The sequence below is a fragment of the Mytilus edulis genome, unplaced genomic scaffold (assembly GCF_963676685.1).
Source record: "Mytilus edulis unplaced genomic scaffold, xbMytEdul2.2 SCAFFOLD_294, whole genome shotgun sequence".
Taxonomy (NCBI): domain Eukaryota; kingdom Metazoa; phylum Mollusca; class Bivalvia; order Mytilida; family Mytilidae; genus Mytilus; species Mytilus edulis.
The window spans coordinates 31,643-47,922 of NW_027267551.1; the positions used below are offsets into that span (position 1 = coordinate 31,643).

Genomic DNA, 16,280 nt, shown 5'->3' on the forward strand with positions numbered 1-16,280 from the left:
GCATAAAATTTGTCATTCTGATTTACAAGAGTATGAGTGCAATCAATTTTTTAATAAGAATTAATTGCTAACATGATGCAAAAAAACAGGTCTTTTGTATGATGATATCAGGTTGGTAGGCATGAAAAATCAAAAATCTGACAGTTAGACAATATACGTATAGTGTCTTGAAATATGAAATTTATTTGTATGAGGCTTAGAAACGGGAAAATGCTAGGTTCTACCGAGCATTTTCCCGTTTTGTGCCGAACACAAATAAATTTCATATTTCAAGACACTATACGTATATTGTTTTTATACTGAAATCGATAAAATAATAAAAAAATAATAAAAATATGAAACAAATATTATTAAAAAAAAAGTGTTTGGAATTTCCCCCTTGGGGTACCATTTTGGGGTATTTCCCTATGAGCGTAGTCTAGGCGGTAAGCATTGACAATTTACGGAATTAGAAAGGGAAAATGAATTTAATTGATAGCATTTAATAAACATGGTATATAAATTACCAATTTGAAGACATAACAGGTTTAAATTCATAAAAGTTTGACCATTGTTACTACACGTTGTCATGGTTGTGACGTGACGTTGTAAGTAGGCGGGGCTTATAGGTGAGTTGAGGTCATTGACGTATAAAGCTAACAGCTAAGGTTTATACGTATAGCTTTATCTGTATAGTAAAATAGCTGATTGCAGTATAATATGAAGTACAAAATGCATTTAATATTAAATTTCTGTAAGGGATTTCATCTAGGTGAAGTTTTTAAAAATTTAAAAAAACCTTTTTTGTCCATTACTTCACTAGTGTTAAAAATACTAAAATGAATTTTCCTATGCCCAAACAAGGATGTTACTGGTAGAGGGGCATTAGATTTTTGGACTGCGTAAGCCTGTCTTTTCCCTTTCATGGTTACACCTTTTTGGGCAAGGTAGTTTTAGAGAAAGTTGAATTTCAATCAACTGCAAAATTAGTACACAATTTGAGCTTGATAAGTCTTTCTAATCTTTATAATCCCTATAGAAAACGATAATGAGAGTGGGGTATCTGTGTACTATGAACAGATTATACAGATTATACTTAATATGCTACATGTTAATGAATGTATTGTTTAATCCTAAAATATATGTTGGTAAATTCCTATTCTTGGCATAAATGAATTGCCTGCTGGAATGATGTTCATATATTTAAATGAAAGCTTTATTATGTAGATGTATATTATGTTAAGAACAGTGTTAAGGGGAGAAAAATTTAGGTAATTTTTATTAGATTAAAATTGTTATACTTGTCAATCTTGATATAACTTGTAAACAACATGTGCTTCATGTTTATGCACAATATTTAGCCTGTGTATTATTGTCATCATTTTCATATAATTATTGAGAGAAAAAAATATGTTATAAAACTACAACTGCATATGGTTTATTTGTTGGCTATTATCATGTTCCAAGAAAAACTTCACATAGAGAATGTCAACAATAAAGATTTGACTACATCATCAAGCATGAATCATTAAAAATACAACCGTAACACTTTTTGAACAAAGATCTAGCAAGTAAATTAGGTAGATGTGGAAAATTCCAATAAGACAACACAGCAAAGTAGAGGACTAAGTACAAACTTACATTTTAGTACACAAAAGAAAGGGCTAGTAAATCAGGAATATGTTCAAATCCCAATGAGTCTAGAATGCAAACTCTTAACTTTTAAATGTGCATCATTATCACTGTAGTACAAATAACTGGCAAGTGATTACAAGGAAATCAGGGATATGTGGTAAATTCAAATGAGACAACATAGCAAAGTTTTTAAATTTTTAAAAGAACAACAATTAAGTTTATTTAACAAAAACCTGGCAAATAAATCAACTTATCTGGATATATGTGTTACCAGTTTAGAAAATTCAAAATGGACAACAAGAAGGGCTTCTAATTGCAAATCAAGTACAACCACGTGCTTTAACAGGATTTGTTTCAACATTTTCTGATTTTGTAGTTGTTATTTGAGTTCTACACAGTATTTATTACCATTCTCACTTCTGTGAATTTGCTGACATCTCCTAATTAAATCTATAAGGAGCACAATATATGTGGTCTTCAATGGCTCTATGCGAAACAATATGTAACTTTACCCTGGTCTGTGCGCAGCACAGGATTTATAGTCTTTAATGAGTCTGCAGCGCACAGGATTTATAATCTTGACTTGGTCTGTGCGGCGCACAGGATTTATAATCTTCATTTGGTCTGTGCGCCGCACAGGATTTATAATCTTCACTTGGTCTGTGCACCGCACAGGATTTATAATTTTGACTTGGTCTGTGCGGCACACAGGATTTACAGTTTTCACTTGGTCTGTGCGCCGCACAGGATTTATAGTTTTAACAGGTCTGTGCGCTGCACAGGATTTATAATCTTCATCAGGTCTGTGCACCGCACAGGATTTTTTGTCTTCACTTAGTCTGTGCGCCGCACAGGATTTTTAGTCTTCACTTGGTCTGTGCGCTGCACAGGATTTTGTTTTCAACAGGATTTATAATCTTCACTTGCTCTGTGCACTGCACAGGATTTATAATCCTTACTTGGTATGTGTGGTGCAAAGGATTTATATTTACCAATAGGTCTGTGCTGGATGGGATTTTTTTCCATGATGTGATATTTAATTGGTTGTCTATTGTTTCCATGGTTACAAGTTCTGACATGTAAATATCCATGAAATCCATGATTTAGTTAAATTTCATATTAAATAATTACTCCAAATTTAAATAATACAGTGTTTATAGACTTGCATTCAGACTTCTACAAAACCATGAAATAAAATATCCAATGAAAGTAAGTTTTCCTAAATCCACAAAAAATTGTACCTACGAAAGCAAATTAATCCACAGTACTAGTTCAGCAAAATGGCATCACACTTAATTCTCAAAACTTACAAATGAACCAAATAATTTAAATTTTATAAACACACAAGACTCAATACAAAGGCTAGAGGTTCCTGACATAGGACAGAGGCAAAAAACTGAGCAGCGTTAAACTTGTTGTGTGAGATCTCAACCCTCCTCTTTTAATACCTCTAGCAAAAGTAAATAGACCATCAATGAGTGAGAATCTCCATGTATATATGATGTGCTAATTCTAATAGAACTGCATAACAAAATATCATTAGCATACCATTCTTGGTTCACTTAAAACTGGCTTATTACAAACTTTAACAAATTATTAATGCAGCCAGAAACAGCAAGGCATGGCAAATATTCCTTATATTAAATGTAATTGTATAAATTTGAGCAAAACATACCCCTCTAAAGAATGCTATATAAAAACAGGAAGCGTATGTGTTGGCAAACTGGAACGCAAAAACCTTGATTATCAATGCATCATCATATCTACTCTGTGTTCTGTGGTTCTCTGTAAAGTATAAAAGTATGATATACAAGTAAAGAACAAATATGTAACTAGATGTGACAGCATCTCACATGTTGTCCGTTTTTTCAAAAAATCCCCAAAATAAATTCAAACAATAATTTCTCGATTTACAGCAAAGCAATTATAAAGTAATGATTGAAACAGAAAAGTTATAAATGTTGAGTAACTGCTTTAATACCTAAATCAAAACTTGCCCATTCCATTAAATTTCCAAAGGCAGGGATACAGTTTGTCAAACCTTATACATGTTAGAGTTGTATCCCTTTGAAATAGTTCTTTAATATGAAAATTGACTCTTTGTTTTGTCTGTTTTATTATTTCACAAATCGTTGAGTGCCTTTATAGTTTTTGTTTTTTTTATAGTTTTGCTCATTGTTGAAGTCCATAGAGTGATATTTAGCTGTTACCATCCTTGTCCTGTGGACCTGGGGAGTATAGTTCAATAAGTTGTCTCATTAATACAATCATATTACTTCTCCATATTTGATATCAACCTAAAAAAAAACTCCAGTCACCTTCACTTAAAATGTAAAAAAAAATATAGATGTCTGCTTCAAATTTACCCAGAATGCATTTACACACAACAAGAAAATCACTTACCCCAATCTGTTAACATCAAAGCTAACTTGTCATAAAACTGAAAATTGAAATATTCAAAATCATTATAAATAGATAGATATTTTTCTTGCTAAAGTCAAGGTAAAGAAGAACTAGGAACTTATACATGATTTATAGATTATTGTTGATCATCTCAACGAGATTGATTTTCTCGTTTGAGCTGGTACAGCGAAAGTGAGAAAAGCAATCGAGTTGAGATAACCAATGATAATCTGTTTATCGCTATTTTACCTATGACGACGTTGTCAATTTCATGTCAATTTTGTTAGCAAGGCCACGTGGCCTCCTTAGTTTTTAGCGATAATTTTTCCATCTCAAGCGAGAAGCATGATATGAAAATTATCACAAAAAAAGATGAAAAGAAAAATGCACAAAATAGCGATAAATACAATATATTACAATTTCAAAGATATTATCTACATACTAGGCAATAAATAAGTATGTTGTGGTCAGGCTGGGTACAGTGTATCAAAAGGGAGATGAATCTGATAGGCTTTTCATTATAAAATTTGTTAAATCTCGAACTTTACGAGACTATGAAGATTTATGGATTTTGGTAGTGTCTAACTGAAAAACTATCTGAACTGCTCAATAAATTAACCAAAAAATTCTAATAGTAAATAAATACAAGTTTCATCTTAAAGTCTATAAATTTTGTCATATAGAATGCCCAAAATAAGTGTGTTTTATGTGATGTGAAGTCTTCTTTAATGGTTTGTGAATATGTGAATGCAATCGGCACCCTTTTGATTTAATAATTACCTGATTTTACTTTCTGTACCCATCTATGATGAAATGAATGTGATTACAACAAAGGAGTAGGTCCAGTAAGAACCGATTTTGGCCGCAAATTTCAGGTTCATCTGACGAAAGATTTTCACCACTTTTTAAACATTTAAGTGTCTATTTCATTTGAATCAATTAGTTTATGTGAAAGATTTTAACTGATTTATTCATTAAAATCGATCCGATTCAAGCTCAAATATGAAAAATCTAATTTTAACATATGTCCATTTCCATATCGTGTCTTTTAAAATTAACTATGTACTGACGATAAAATCAGTGTAAATTAAAACTTTAAAAAATTTTTTTAAAGTAAACTTACCTTTCCAAGTATTAAAATAGAAACACCATTCATTACAGACGAAAAGACAGTGGTCCATATTAGGCATTCTACTGCCGACATTCCTGGACATACATCTACGCTCACTATAACTCGATACACAATAACACTGGCAACACAAGCAAATACTACTAATATCTGTAAAATATACAATTTATCCTTTATCATGTGCATGTTTATAAAAATGACTACTGGTGATTTTGTGTGTAAAGGAAAAACTTAAATGTAACACAAATTATCAATGTTCTTATAATGGGCTTGTCTGCAGACTTTGTGTGATTTTACACTATTGTTTCAGGTAAGGGTGAAGGTTGGTACCTATTACAACATTTAAAACTAGCTGCATTTGTTTGCACCTGCCAAAGTCCACTAAGTCAGGAATCTTATGGTCAGTGGTTGTCATTGTTGATGTGGTTCATAAGTGTTTTTGGTTTCTCATTTTTTTTATATAGATTAGAAAGTTGGTTTTCCTATTTGAGTAGTTTTACACTTAGTCTAGTCATTTTTAAGGCACTTTATAGCTTGCTGTTTAGTGTGAGCCAAGGTTACATGTTGAAGACAGTACTTTGACATATAATGGTTCACTTTTACAAATTGTGGCACTCATACCAAATCTTCTTATATCTATACTAGAACACACCCGTGATTGAATTTAAGTATATAACTATGCGCAAGCATTATTTTAGTATTAGTATTGTCATCTGTTAAAGTCATGCTGATTATAAGATACACAGTTTTTCTCTGCTTTCAAGTCTTTCTGTTTGAACCCGTCGAACTGGAACTTATCAATTATTGGTAATATTAATTATTTGGAAAACAAAAGGTCCTGGAATGGAGTATTTTTTAATCAACAGCATTGTCCTATATAAGTTATAAGTAAAGTTGAATTATTTGCCTCGCTGTTTTACGTCATGCCCACTAACAAATTGAAAACTGTACCTATACGCCTTATTTTTAGTCCAGATTTTTAGTATTCGTATTGTTATCTTAGAAAGTCTAACTGATTAAAATACTACAATAGGTAACAATTTGACAATTTAGTAGTGTCAACCCTGTGGTTATGACCCGTGTATATAGCATATTAATCCTGAATACAACGTTTGGTGGTGCGCCTGTCAGATGCGGAACGTACAGATAAGGTAATAGGTAACAGGTGAATATACTATTGATATCGGTAGCGGACTCGACCCGGAACTTCTTTATTATTGGCAATATTAATAACGTGGAAAACAAAAGGGCCTGGAGTGGTGTAATTTTTAATCTACACCTTTGTACTATATTAGTTATATATAAAGTTGAATTCAGTGATTCGTCGTTTTTACGTGATGACGGCTGACAAATTGGACCTCGTAATAGATACTATGTTAATCGGTCATAATGGAAAACATGCATTCCAAGTAATAAACTCACCATGAAGATTACAACCATAGTAGAACCTGTGTATTTCAAAATCAATCTCTTGAATGGATAAACCCAATTTTCTTCTGAAGTAATAGGATCTGTCTTGACCTTTAAACCATAAAACTGAGGTCGATCTGGTTCATTGGTTTCAAAATTATCCACATCCCATTCATAAGCTAAAGTTGCATTGGTTCTCTTCCATAGTTCTAAGAAAACTGTACCTATAAAATAAGCATTTTTATAAACTATAATTATTATTAACAAACTGTTTACACATACTTATGTCTTGACTGTAGGCATAAAAATACAATACGCTGGATAATAAGGAAAATTGCTCTTTTACTTATAGTTGCTGGACAAACAAGTGGGTAGTCTGCTTGAAATGGAATCGCTGAACCAACTAGTGGGTAGTCTGCCTCAATATGGTCAACAAACTGAGATGTACAGAATACATTGTAATACAGAAAATATTGTTGTTTGCAGTAGTTCAAACATTTTAATCAGAACAACTAAAGGAGTAGGTTCCGGTAAGGGTCGATTTTGACCTCAAATTTCAGGTTCATCATTATTTTCAATATTATAAATGAACACGATTTGGGGTAACTTTCATTTAAGATGGAAACCGTCTAAAATTTAACTAAAATGCTAAAATTGTGAAGATTTCAGTAATTTTGCATAACTTAATGATGCTAGTACCCGATATATGTGCATTGCATTGTCAAAAACAGCCCATATTTATGTAGCTGAAGCATTCTACTTTCCAATAAATAACTAAATGATTACATTTTCACAATTTTGTAAAACTGCTAAATTTTGGGGCCAAAAAGGGGTCTTACTGAACTTCTTTAAAAAATTGTTTATTGATTGAAAATCATTGGACCATGACCTAGGGGGCAGGCCCCCTCAAGGTTCTCAAAATTGTACTGGTAGCAATGCAACTTTAAATTGTCATCGATCTATGGAGAAGTAGATACTATCAAACTAACTGAAGCAGAAAACCTAAGGGCACTAGCTACGAGATATGTTAAAAAAATCAAAATTAATGAAAGTGAAATAGTGAAATAATAATTTGCTTTAGCAGGCAGTAAGGTTCTACTTTATGCAGCATCAATGATTCACTTGCAAGTGAATAATTCAACCTCATTCAATCCACATTCATGTCACCTTCAATTTAAATCAGTCACCCTCTAGCTAGAGATGGATTATGCATGTTCAATTATTAAAGGAAGCTGGCGGGTATAAGATTTTCAGAAAAAAATTAAACATTAATTTTTCATTACAAATTTTATTTATTACCTGAAATAGTTGTTATACTTTATCATATGGTACAAAAATCATTCCAAAAACTCAATTCGTGTTGGCCCCAGGTGACTTTTAAAATGTAGATATCATTGAAAAAGCTCCAAATTATCTCGCTTTGGTGCAAAAATGCCATTTTTTGGCATTAAAATTGAAATATCTTGATTAACTCATTCGTGACCTATATTTTTTATTGTTGTTTTCGAATAAGCTGTAAACACTGTATTATTTAAATTTGGAGTAATTATTTAATATGGAATTTAACTAAATCATGGATTTCATGGATATTTACATGTCAGAACTTGTAACCATGGAAACAATAGACAACCAATTAAATATCACATCATGGAAAAAAATCCCATCCAGCACAGACCTATTGGTAAATATAAATCCTTTGCACCACACATACCAAGTAAGGATTATAAATCCTGTGCAGTGCACAGAGCAAGTGAAGATTATAAATCCTGTTGAAAACAAAATCCTGTGCAGCGCACAGACCAAGTGAAGACTAAAAATCCTGTGCGGCGCACAGACTAAGTGAAGACAAAAAATCCTGTGCGGTGCACAGACCTGATGAAGATTATAAATCCTGTGCAGCGCACAGACCTGTTAAAACTATAAATCCTGTGCGGCGCACAGACCAAGTGAAAACTGTAAATCCTGTGTGCCGCACAGACCAAGTCAAAATTATAAATCCTGTGCGGTGCACAGACCAAGTGAAGATTATAAATCCTGTGCGGCGCACAGACCAAATGAAGATTATAAATCCTGTGCGCCGCACAGACCAAGTCAAGATTATAAATCCTGTGCGCTGCAGACTCATTAAAGACTATAAATCCTGTGCTGCGCACAGACCAGGGTAAAGTTACATATTGTTTCGCATAGAGCCATTGAAGACCACATATATTGTGCTCCTTATAGATTTAATTAGGAGATGTCAGCAAATTCACAGAAGTGAGAATGGTAATAAATACTGTGTAGAACTCAAATAACAACTACAAAATCAGAAAATGTTGAAACAAATCCTGTTAAAGCACGTGGTTGTACTTGATTTGCAATTAGAAGCCCTTCTTGTTGTCCATTTTGAATTTTCTAAACTGGTAACACATATATCCAGATAAGTTGATTTATTTGCCAGGTTTTTGTTAAATAAACTTAATTGTTGTTCTTTTAAAAATTTAAAAACTTTGCTATGTTGTCTCATTTGAATTTACCACATATCCCTGATTTCCTTGTAATCACTTGCCAGTTATTTGTACTACAGTGATAATGATGCACATTTAAAAGTTAAGAGTTTGCATTCTAGACTCATTGGGATTTGAACATATTCCTGATTTACTAGCCCTTTCTTTTGTGTACTAAAATGTAAGTTTGTACTTAGTCCTCTACTTTGCTGTGTTGTCTTATTGGAATTTTCCACATCTACCTAATTTACTTGCTAGATCTTTGTTCAAAAAGTGTTACGGTTGTATTTTTAATGATTCATGCTTGATGATGTAGTCAAATCTTTATTGTTGACATTCTCTATGTGAAGTTTTTCTTGGAACATGATAATAGCCAACAAATAAACCATATGCAGTTGTAGTTTTATAACATATTTTTTTCTCTCAATAATTATATGAAAATGATGACAATAATACACAGGCTAAATATTGTGCATAAACATGAAGCACATGTTGTTTACAAGTTATATCAAGATTGACAAGTATAACAATTTTAATCTAATAAAAATTACCTAAATTTTTCTCCCCTTAACACTGTTCTTAACATAATATACATCTACATAATAAAGCTTTCATTTAAATATATGAACATCATTCCAGCAGGCAATTCATTTATGCCAAGAATAGGAATTTACCAACATATATTTTAGGATTAAACAATACATTCATTAACATGTAGCATATTAAGTATAATCTGTATAATCTGTTCATAGTACACAGATACCCCACTCTCATTATCGTTTTCTATAGGGATTATAAAGATTAGAAAGACTTATCAAGCTCAAATTGTGTACTAATTTTGCAGTTGATTGAAATTCAACTTTCTCTAAAACTACCTTGCCCAAAAAGGTGTAACCATGAAAGGGAAAAGACAGGCTTACGCAGTCCAAAAATCTAATGCCCCTCTACCAGTAACATCCTTGTTTGGGCATAGGAAAATTCATTTTAGTATTTTTAACACTAGTGAAGTAATGGACAAAAAAGGTTTTTTTAAATTTTTAAAAACTTCACCTAGATGAAATCCCTTACAGAAATTTAATATTAAATGCATTTTGTACTTCATATTATACTGCAATCAGCTATTTTACTATACAGATAAAGCTATACGTATAAACCTTAGCTGTTAGCTTTATACGTCAATGACCTCAACTCACCTATAAGCCCCGCCTACTTACAACGTCACGTCACAACCATGACAACGTGTAGTAACAATGGTCAAACTTTTATGAATTTAAACCTGTTATGTCTTCAAATTGGTAATTTATATACCATGTTTATTAAATGCTATCAATTAAATTCATTTTCCCTTTCTAATTCCGTAAATTGTCAATGCTTACCGCCTAGACTACGCTCATAGGGAAATACCCCAAAATGGTACCCCAAGGGGGAAATTCCAAACACTTTTTTTTTAATAATATTTGTTTCATATTTTTATTATTTTTTTATTATTTTATCGATTTCAGTATAAAAACAATATACGTATAGTGTCTTGAAATATGAAATTTATTTGTGTTCGGCACAAAACGGGAAAATGCTCGGTAGAACCTAGCATTTTCCCGTTTCTAAGCCTCATACAAATAAATTTCATATTTCAAGACACTATACGTATATTGTCTAACTGTCAGATTTTTGATTTTTCATGCCTACCAACCTGATATCATCATACAAAAGACCTGTTTTTTTGCATCATGTTAGCAATTAATTCTTATTAAAAAATTGATTGCACTCATACTCTTGTAAATCAGAATGACAAATTTTATGCAAATTAAAATAAAAAAAGCAGGAAGTTTTGCTGTTTTTCCATGTTGAAAATGATATCTGACAAAAAACGGGACATCAAATTTGGTTTTTAAATGAGTTAAACGTTATATAAATATGAAGTGGGAAATTCCAAAAATGAATGGGTCAGTATTGCCTACATATTTGCATTGTACTACTAACAGTATAAAATTCATAGATTTTTCCATATTTATATAGGAGATAATCATTTGGAAAATAAGCGGATGAACCTGACAAAAACAATTTTTCTCCCCACATTGGCTGATATAGAAAAGATTGTTTTCAAAACATGGTAAGAAAATTATTGAAATAAATATGATATGAGTTAATTTAAAGTTTTGTGCTACAATATTTTAATTCAAGAATAATCAAATAGGAATGGAAATTGGGGACAGCTACCCAACCGAAAGGTATAAACAACTTAAGGCCACCAATTGATCTTCAACAGACAAGAACTCGTCTCCTTAAACAATTGGGAAGGTAAAATGCAGGACACATAATATATAAGCTTACTCTAAAATTATTTTATAAGGTATGATGGTTTCTAAAGTTAATGTTCATGTTATTTGCAAGTATTTATTTTTTGATAATATTGATAAACTTCCAAAATTTAAAATAACTGTTTTTCCAAATTTTTTGTTTTGGTCTAAAAGTAAATATGCATATTAAATTATAATATTAAGCATTGATAATTCTTAAATCTTGGCTTGAAGTTCATGACTTTTACAAAACTCTTTGACATTTTTAGGTAAGAAACCCCCCTTTGTTAAACAAAAACTGTTCCTTATGATTTCTGTTATATTGATGGTCTGTGTCCAGGCTTCCCGTTTTCCTTTTTTCCCTTGTATCGCTCTACTACATGGCTTCCATGGTTTGGTTTTGGATCCTCTGAACCAATGGATCATGCAGGTCTCCTCATCAAAATTGATGACTTGGGCAACTTGAGGCCACTCCTTGTCATATTCCTCCAAGTTTAGAAGGACCATCTCCCCAACACTTACAGTAATTGTACTGTTATCCCCTTGGCTCCCAGATTTCTTTTTTCCAACAACAAGCTAAAACAAAATTTAGAACATTATAAACTTCCATAAATTATAAAAATGTCCAAACTAAGCTTTTATATAGTTTTTCTTTCAAAAAGGATTTTATATTTATAAGAATCATATATCATTTAAAATAATACATCATATATTCAGTAAAATACGTGTGAAATAACAATATGCTATTGATAAGTTTCCTTTGGGAGATAACCTAAAATACTATTCTTTTCAATAAAGATTTTTTGAAACCAAAAAAGATTATCTCCCCTTCCTACAAACATATTGCAATTTCACAAATATTTTACTGAATATGAAATGTTTTTATTCACATAATGTGTGATTCTTATGAATATAGAATACTTTTCGAAAGAAAAACTATATAAAAGCTTAGTTTGGACATTTTTATAGCAATTAAAAATAAAACAGTTCACCTTTAGTATGGTAATGGCTATAATATAACTATACAGATTGATAGACTGATTTAGTAATACCATCAATAAAGTGGAGTTAAAGTCTTATAGGATTGTAAGTATGTTTTATTTTATCACCTTGCACTTTCATGACTTGACTGTGGTTTTCTACAGCAGTTGGTTCAAATTTCAGACCAGTTGAACAATTTGGTTTAATAAAACAAATTGCAATTTGGTCAAAATTTTGAATGAATTGCAATTGGTGGATAGCAACACTTACAGTCAAGTCACTGTAAAGAAAAAAGAACATATGTTCACATTATTCTTGTTTAAATTAAATATTTTTCATTAGTGAGTCTTTCCATTTCTTGTAAAAATTTGTTTTGGTAGTTTGTGTAGGTGTTTTTTTGGTTCCTCCTTTTGTATGTAAATTAGACTGTTGGGTTTCCTGTTTGTATAGTTTTACACTGGTCTTAAAAATTTATAGCTTGTGGCTCCATGTGAACAAAGACTCACCGTTGAAGATAGTACTGTAACCTATAATTGCTTTAATACTTTATACTACATTGTGTCTTAGATACAGATTTGTCTCCTTGTCATGTATGTCTTCTTATAAATATTGGTAAAAGTTTATAAATTTAAAATTTTGTATACTAGTATACAAAATGAATTACCTGAGGAATTGGTTCATCTTCATCTGACACATCACTCAACTCTGAGTCACTGAACTGTCTGGTGTCAGAAGTTTCTTTCATATCCCGTTCCTTGGCTTTCTCAATTAAATCACTTATCGGCCACACTGCTTCTTCGGGAGATTCTGTGACCCCAAAAAAAAAAATATATGTATTCTTTCTTTACATGTTTAAAATAGAATAAACAGCTGCGCCATTAGCATATTGATACACCCTCACATTTTCAAACAACAAAGTTCTTTTACTTATCAATGTCATATTTGAAATTTATGAAAATCAAAAGGGCGATGACATCAACAGATATAAACAATTGACCAACAATTCTTGATAATTGCTGAAAGCATTTTTCAATTATTGTCGCAAACTGAAAAATCCCCCCTTTTATTAATGAAAAAGAAAAATTACTGTAAAATCGAAAATTTATAAAATTCTAAAGGTAGCTGACATCAACCGATATTAACAATCTAACATGGAAAAATTTATTTATATATCATTAAGGCTTGATAATACTGAGTTGTGTTGTAGCACATGTTTTCAATCTTAAAATCTCTGCTACATGATACTTTTTTTGGCAGATAGTTTCGTTTAACCACTGTATTTGCACAAGGAAAAATCCACAGTATAAATATAAATACCTGCCACTTATTTTTTGGGAGAGCAAACAGTAGTATTGAAGGAATACATCATACAATTTGGCCCTAATGACAAGTTTATATTTCAAAATTATTTTGTGTGTAGGATTTTTCAAAATTTTGAATATTTATAAAGAAATCATTTTTGTTGTTGTTAATTAATCAAATAAACTTAAATTAGTACTGACCATTACTAGAAAGATCTGTGAAAAAATCATTCCACCACTTTTTATCTTCCTCTCTCTTGAAAAATGAAAATGAACCAGTAATATCTTTTTTTAGCTTGGTCAGGTCGATTTTGTTGTAGTCGGGAATTATTATTTTTGGAGAGTCTGTGGGAACACCAAGTAAAAGCTGCTCCTCTGGTTCTTGCCAAGTCTAAAATATATTTGACATTTTTAACCCCATTTGTTACAGTATGTAAATCATTATAAGGCAATTTGTGTATCAAGGGTTCTGATTGGATGACAGTAAGCATAATATAAGGAAGCCGACATTTTTAAATTACTGAATGTATTGACATGTAACTTCTACAATTATAAGCCAAAAAAACAAACAAAAATGATGCCCCTTAATACCTTCTTTTCATCAAATTCTATTAAATTCTGAAGTGGCCAAGAAGCAAAAAAGAAAGAGTGTTTTTTACGTTTGATGCCTGAACCATACCGATGACAATAAGTACTGTAGGGGAAATAGAATTTTTTTAATTTAAAAATTTTTATTGAAAGAATTACTTAAATTGAATTATGTATTTTTTTGCATTAGAATAGAGATATTAACTGTATTGAACTTGAAGTTTTGCAAACGTTATTTGGTGATTTTACTGCCGCAAATATGTTTACCTGTCTTCACTATGCATTGTCAAATAAACTAAATTTTTACAGTAAAACTACCAATGGACATCCACAAAGCTTTAAATACATAATAATAATACATCTTTAAAAGTGCTCCAGGTTTCCTGAAATTTAAGGCATTCTGTCTTGACAGAATATTTTTAAGTATTACAGATCTTTCACATATGTTGGTCCAAATAAATAAAAGGATGAAAGTGTATTTTCTAAAAGTTAATAAATAGTGTTATACAAAGTTTGTACGGGATGCCCCCATTTATTCCCCTTACTGCTTACAGGATAAAAAAAGTAGTGGGCACCCCTTTTCAAGTCTTGGATCCTCCATCACTGAAGATACATGTTGAAATGAAAATGCTGTGGTTGACAAACATCAAATTCTACACTGATGGATTCCAAGTACTTTAAATCAAATCATTACATTCGAACAAAATAAATAACTAATTCATTTATTACATAATTTGTTAGTATTTGAAAGAATTTAATTATACCTTGTCAGTTGACCATTTTTTGTAAAACAGTCTTGTTTTCTCATCTTTCTTGATTATCTTAAATATGTGGGGGTACGAATGGTTACACATTTTGTTCAGATACTGAGTTATCCAGCCAGCTATATCCCACACTTTTGATGTTTGAACAGACACTGGATTTGGAGTGGTACAAAATTCAAAAGCTCTCATAAGTTTGGGCAATGTCAGAACTGCTTGTCTTGCCAGCCAGGAAGAAAATCTGCAATTAAATTAAGACAGAATTGTAGCATGAAGAAAACACCGCAACAATACATCAGAACATATTTTACTTTCTTTTTGGTCATGTGTAGAAATTGTTAGTGTTCGTTAAACAGGAAGTTGCTGTTTGGTCAATCTGAAAAAAGCATTACGGTCTAGCTCACTCATATAAACGATATCAAATTTTAGAAAAGCTTATTATTCAGTTGCTCAGAAAAATATGTCATAGTATTCATAAAACAAATGGACAGAATGACAGACATGTGTAAAACAGTTAACATTTGTGTTATCTGACCTTAGCCTTAAAGGTTTGTGTGAGTTATTGCCATCACTTGGTGTCTGTAGTGCCTTTATTTACTTTTCATATTCTAATCTTAACTAGAGTCTCTCAAGAGCCTGTGTCGCTCACTTGTTACTGTATTTACTGATGTCGGCCATCTTGGTTGGTAGGTGGGGTTATTAGACACTTTTTTTTAAATAGATACCCTAGTAATGATTGTGGCCAAGATTGGTTAAATTTGGGCCATAGTTTTAGAAAAGAAGATTTTTGTACAAGTTACAAAAATGACGAACAGTTGTTCAATATTGACTATAAAGGGCAATAACTCCTTAAGGGGTCCTCTAACAATTTTGAACATGCTGACTTATTTGTAGATCTTACTTTGCTGAACATTATTGCTGTTTACAGCTTATCTCTATCTTTAAAAGTATTCAAAATAAGAACCAAAAACTGCAAAATTTCCTTAAAATTACCAATTTTAGGGCAGCAACCCAACAACAAGTTGTCAGATTCATCTGAAAATTTGTGAGGGGATAGATCTTATTCTGATGGACATTTAAATTTTGAAAGATTTGACCTAAATGTCTTACTTTCAAAGATATAAATCAAAAACTGCATTTTACCACTATGTTCTAATTTTAGCCATGTCAGCCATTTTGTTTGGTAGGCGGGGTCATCGAACACATTTTTTAAACTATATACCACAATGTTAATTGTGGCAAAGTTTGGTTAAATTTGGCCATGTAGTTTCAGAGAAGACGATTTTTGTTCAAGTTACAAAAAATGAAGA

At 31.6% G+C, this 16,280-nt stretch overlaps 2 protein-coding genes across 2 annotated transcripts; both read right to left on the reverse strand.

Annotated features, from left to right (window-relative positions):
- Positions 1 to 965: 965 nt before the first annotated feature.
- On the reverse strand, positions 966 to 6,780 carry LOC139505628 (anoctamin-7-like; the record flags this gene model as incomplete). The annotated part of the gene is given in 5 exon segments (XM_071295117.1): positions 966 to 1,049; positions 3,290 to 3,399; positions 4,018 to 4,054; positions 5,141 to 5,296; positions 6,569 to 6,780. Coding segments are annotated over 5 exon segments (599 nt in total), but the record flags the coding sequence as incomplete, so codon positions are not given.
- Positions 6,781 to 10,774: 3,994 nt separating this feature from the next.
- Positions 10,775 to 15,648, reverse strand: LOC139505629 (uncharacterized). The gene is made up of 5 exons (XM_071295118.1): positions 15,620 to 15,648; positions 14,974 to 15,211; positions 13,823 to 14,012; positions 12,985 to 13,127; positions 10,775 to 11,915 (listed from the first exon to the last, which is right to left on the reverse strand). Exons 1-5 carry the CDS (start codon positions 15,646 to 15,648, stop codon positions 11,556 to 11,558), a joined length of 960 nt encoding a protein of 319 aa, XP_071151219.1. The 3' UTR covers positions 10,775 to 11,555.
- Between the last annotated feature and the right edge of the window lie 632 nt (positions 15,649 to 16,280).

Excerpts from the sequence above, each read along its gene's own strand:
- LOC139505629 (XM_071295118.1), bottom strand. The coding sequence starts at position 15,648 with ATGGCCGACATCAGTAAATACAGTAACAA. Across the intron at positions 13,128-13,822 it reads CACAGATCTTTCTAGTAATG|AATCTCCCGAAGAAGCAGTG; the intron begins GTCAGTACTAAT and ends TTGGGGTCACAG. Across the intron at positions 11,916-12,984 it reads AAGATGAACCAATTCCTCAG|CTTGTTGTTGGAAAAAAGAA; the intron begins GTAATTCATTTT and ends ATTTTGTTTTAG.